The sequence below is a fragment of the Cyprinodon variegatus genome, unplaced genomic scaffold (genome assembly GCF_000732505.1).
Source record: "Cyprinodon variegatus isolate N-32 unplaced genomic scaffold, C_variegatus-1.0 Scaffold625, whole genome shotgun sequence".
NCBI lineage: Eukaryota > Metazoa > Chordata > Actinopteri > Cyprinodontiformes > Cyprinodontidae > Cyprinodon > Cyprinodon variegatus.
The window spans coordinates 374,951-376,730 of record NW_015151078.1 but is presented as its reverse complement, the minus strand read 5'-3'; the positions used below and the strand labels follow the sequence as shown (position 1 = coordinate 376,730).

Sequence of the window (1,780 nt, the reverse complement as noted above, 5' to 3'; positions counted from 1 at the left end):
AGCTAAAAGATAGGATGAATATCTTGGCCCTACCAAGAATCAGGACATTAAATCTTTTGTTTATAGTTACTATCAAATCACTCGGCCTGACTAAGTCGTATAACGAGTCATGGAGGTCAGATGAAGTATTTAGTATAGAATTTATTTCATGTCTACATCATAAAATAACTGTCTGGGCTGTAGAATCATCATTATACCCACAGATAATAAGAGGACTCTTACCAGTTTGATGGCCACGTATTCATTGGTGTACAAGTTCTTTCCGAGTCGTAGTTCTCCAAAGTTCCCGCAGCCGATCTTCTTCCCGACCCGGAAGTTTGGTCCAACCATCAGAACTCCTGAGCCGGAGCCGGCACTCCGGCCGCTATGTCCTGATCTTCCTCCCGCCTTCCCAGACATCCTTTTCCCATCCTCCGCCTCCCCCTTGCCTCCACCTGCTCCTCCTCCGCCACCCCCTCCCCCTCCCCGCTTGTCAAAGTCCATCAGTTTGTGGTAGCCTGGCCTCTCCACGATTAGGCTGATTCCATGCACCAAAACAACCAAAACAACGGCCTAGCGGCTTGATGTTCAGAGGGGAATCACTTTAGGCTCTAAAAGAGGGCGAGGAGAGTTGGCTGTTGCTATGATGGGATAGATGGGAGGTTTTAACAGAAATTAAACAGATTAGAGTTCAAGCCCATGTCCTAAATGCTAATAAAGATGTAAAGAAACAATGAGGTTAAAAAAAGAGACATGAATTTTCTATATAATTGAGCAGGAAAAGGGGAGGACATACAATTAGGGAGTTTCTGTCCCCCTTGTAGGGGCCAGAGGTGGAAAAGGAAGATGGTCGACTGATGTGAAACCAAAAGTAGCTAGCCAAAGGATGACATGTGGACCAGAAACGGCACCTTTAAGGCTTAGATAGGGCGATCCAGCATTACAAGAGAATAAAAACCCTCAGATAAAAAAAAAAAAACATTCAGAGGTTTACCTCTGACCCTTTGCTAGGACAAAATCTAGATCTACGGTCTGATGTCCTGCCATATGTCTCAGGAAGGAAACAGGACTTCTTCCTCCAGTGTTCTGTCCTGCAGCTGCTTGGTCTTCTAGAACGTGGCGTAAGGCTCCTGTCCGGGATCCCAAAAAGACGGAGTGAACCTGAGAAAGCACAAAAAAGCAAAGGATTTAGTTCTTGAATCAACCCAGAGTCTTTCAAAGCTAATATCACACATACTGGGTTCTGGTTAAAACCACGTGGGACTCGGCTCCGCAGTGAGATGGCGCTAATCGGACTCGTCTATATGGAAGCCAAACGAGTAGAAGAGGAATATGAAGCTCACTAGAGTGAAACGCGCTGCCTTGGCAATTTGTGCAATTTTGCGCTTAAAGCCCTAAAAAGAAAAGGCGACGACGTATTTAGAGCAAGACATGGCTGAGCAAACGTGGCTACTACGGTCTGTCAGTTTTACAGAAGGAACTCCATTTGACTCGCACCCCCGCCATGCTTCTGCGTTTTCCTCTGAGAGGAAGAAGAAGACGAAGAAGAATCCTTTTTTGCGCACTAAGTGATTTGCCCACGACGGTCACAATTCCTGATTGGGAGGTGGTCGTGAGAGGCTGATTGCCCCTCATTACCCCCTGAACACTAACTACACGATGCACAATCAGGATGAAAGTCAGCCCGATCGAAAAAAGTCTTGCACAACTGGAGAATCCGAAATACTTTAATAATCCATATATATATATATATATATATTAGGGGTGGAACGATTCACAAAATCCACGGTTCGGTTCGATA

The 1,780-nt window shown here is 45.4% G+C and overlaps 1 protein-coding gene across 1 annotated transcript in view; it reads right to left on the bottom strand.

Annotated features, from left to right (window-relative positions):
• LOC107096465 overlaps nucleotides 1-1,780 on the bottom strand; it is a 42,036-nt gene that overhangs the window by 26,960 nt on the left and 13,296 nt on the right. Inside the window, exon 2 of the mRNA XM_015393127.1 lies at nucleotides 223-1,140. Coding sequence (XP_015248613.1) covers nucleotides 223-483 — 261 coding nt within the window. The 5' untranslated portion in view covers nucleotides 484-1,140. The remainder of the gene's footprint in view (nucleotides 1-222; nucleotides 1,141-1,780) is intronic.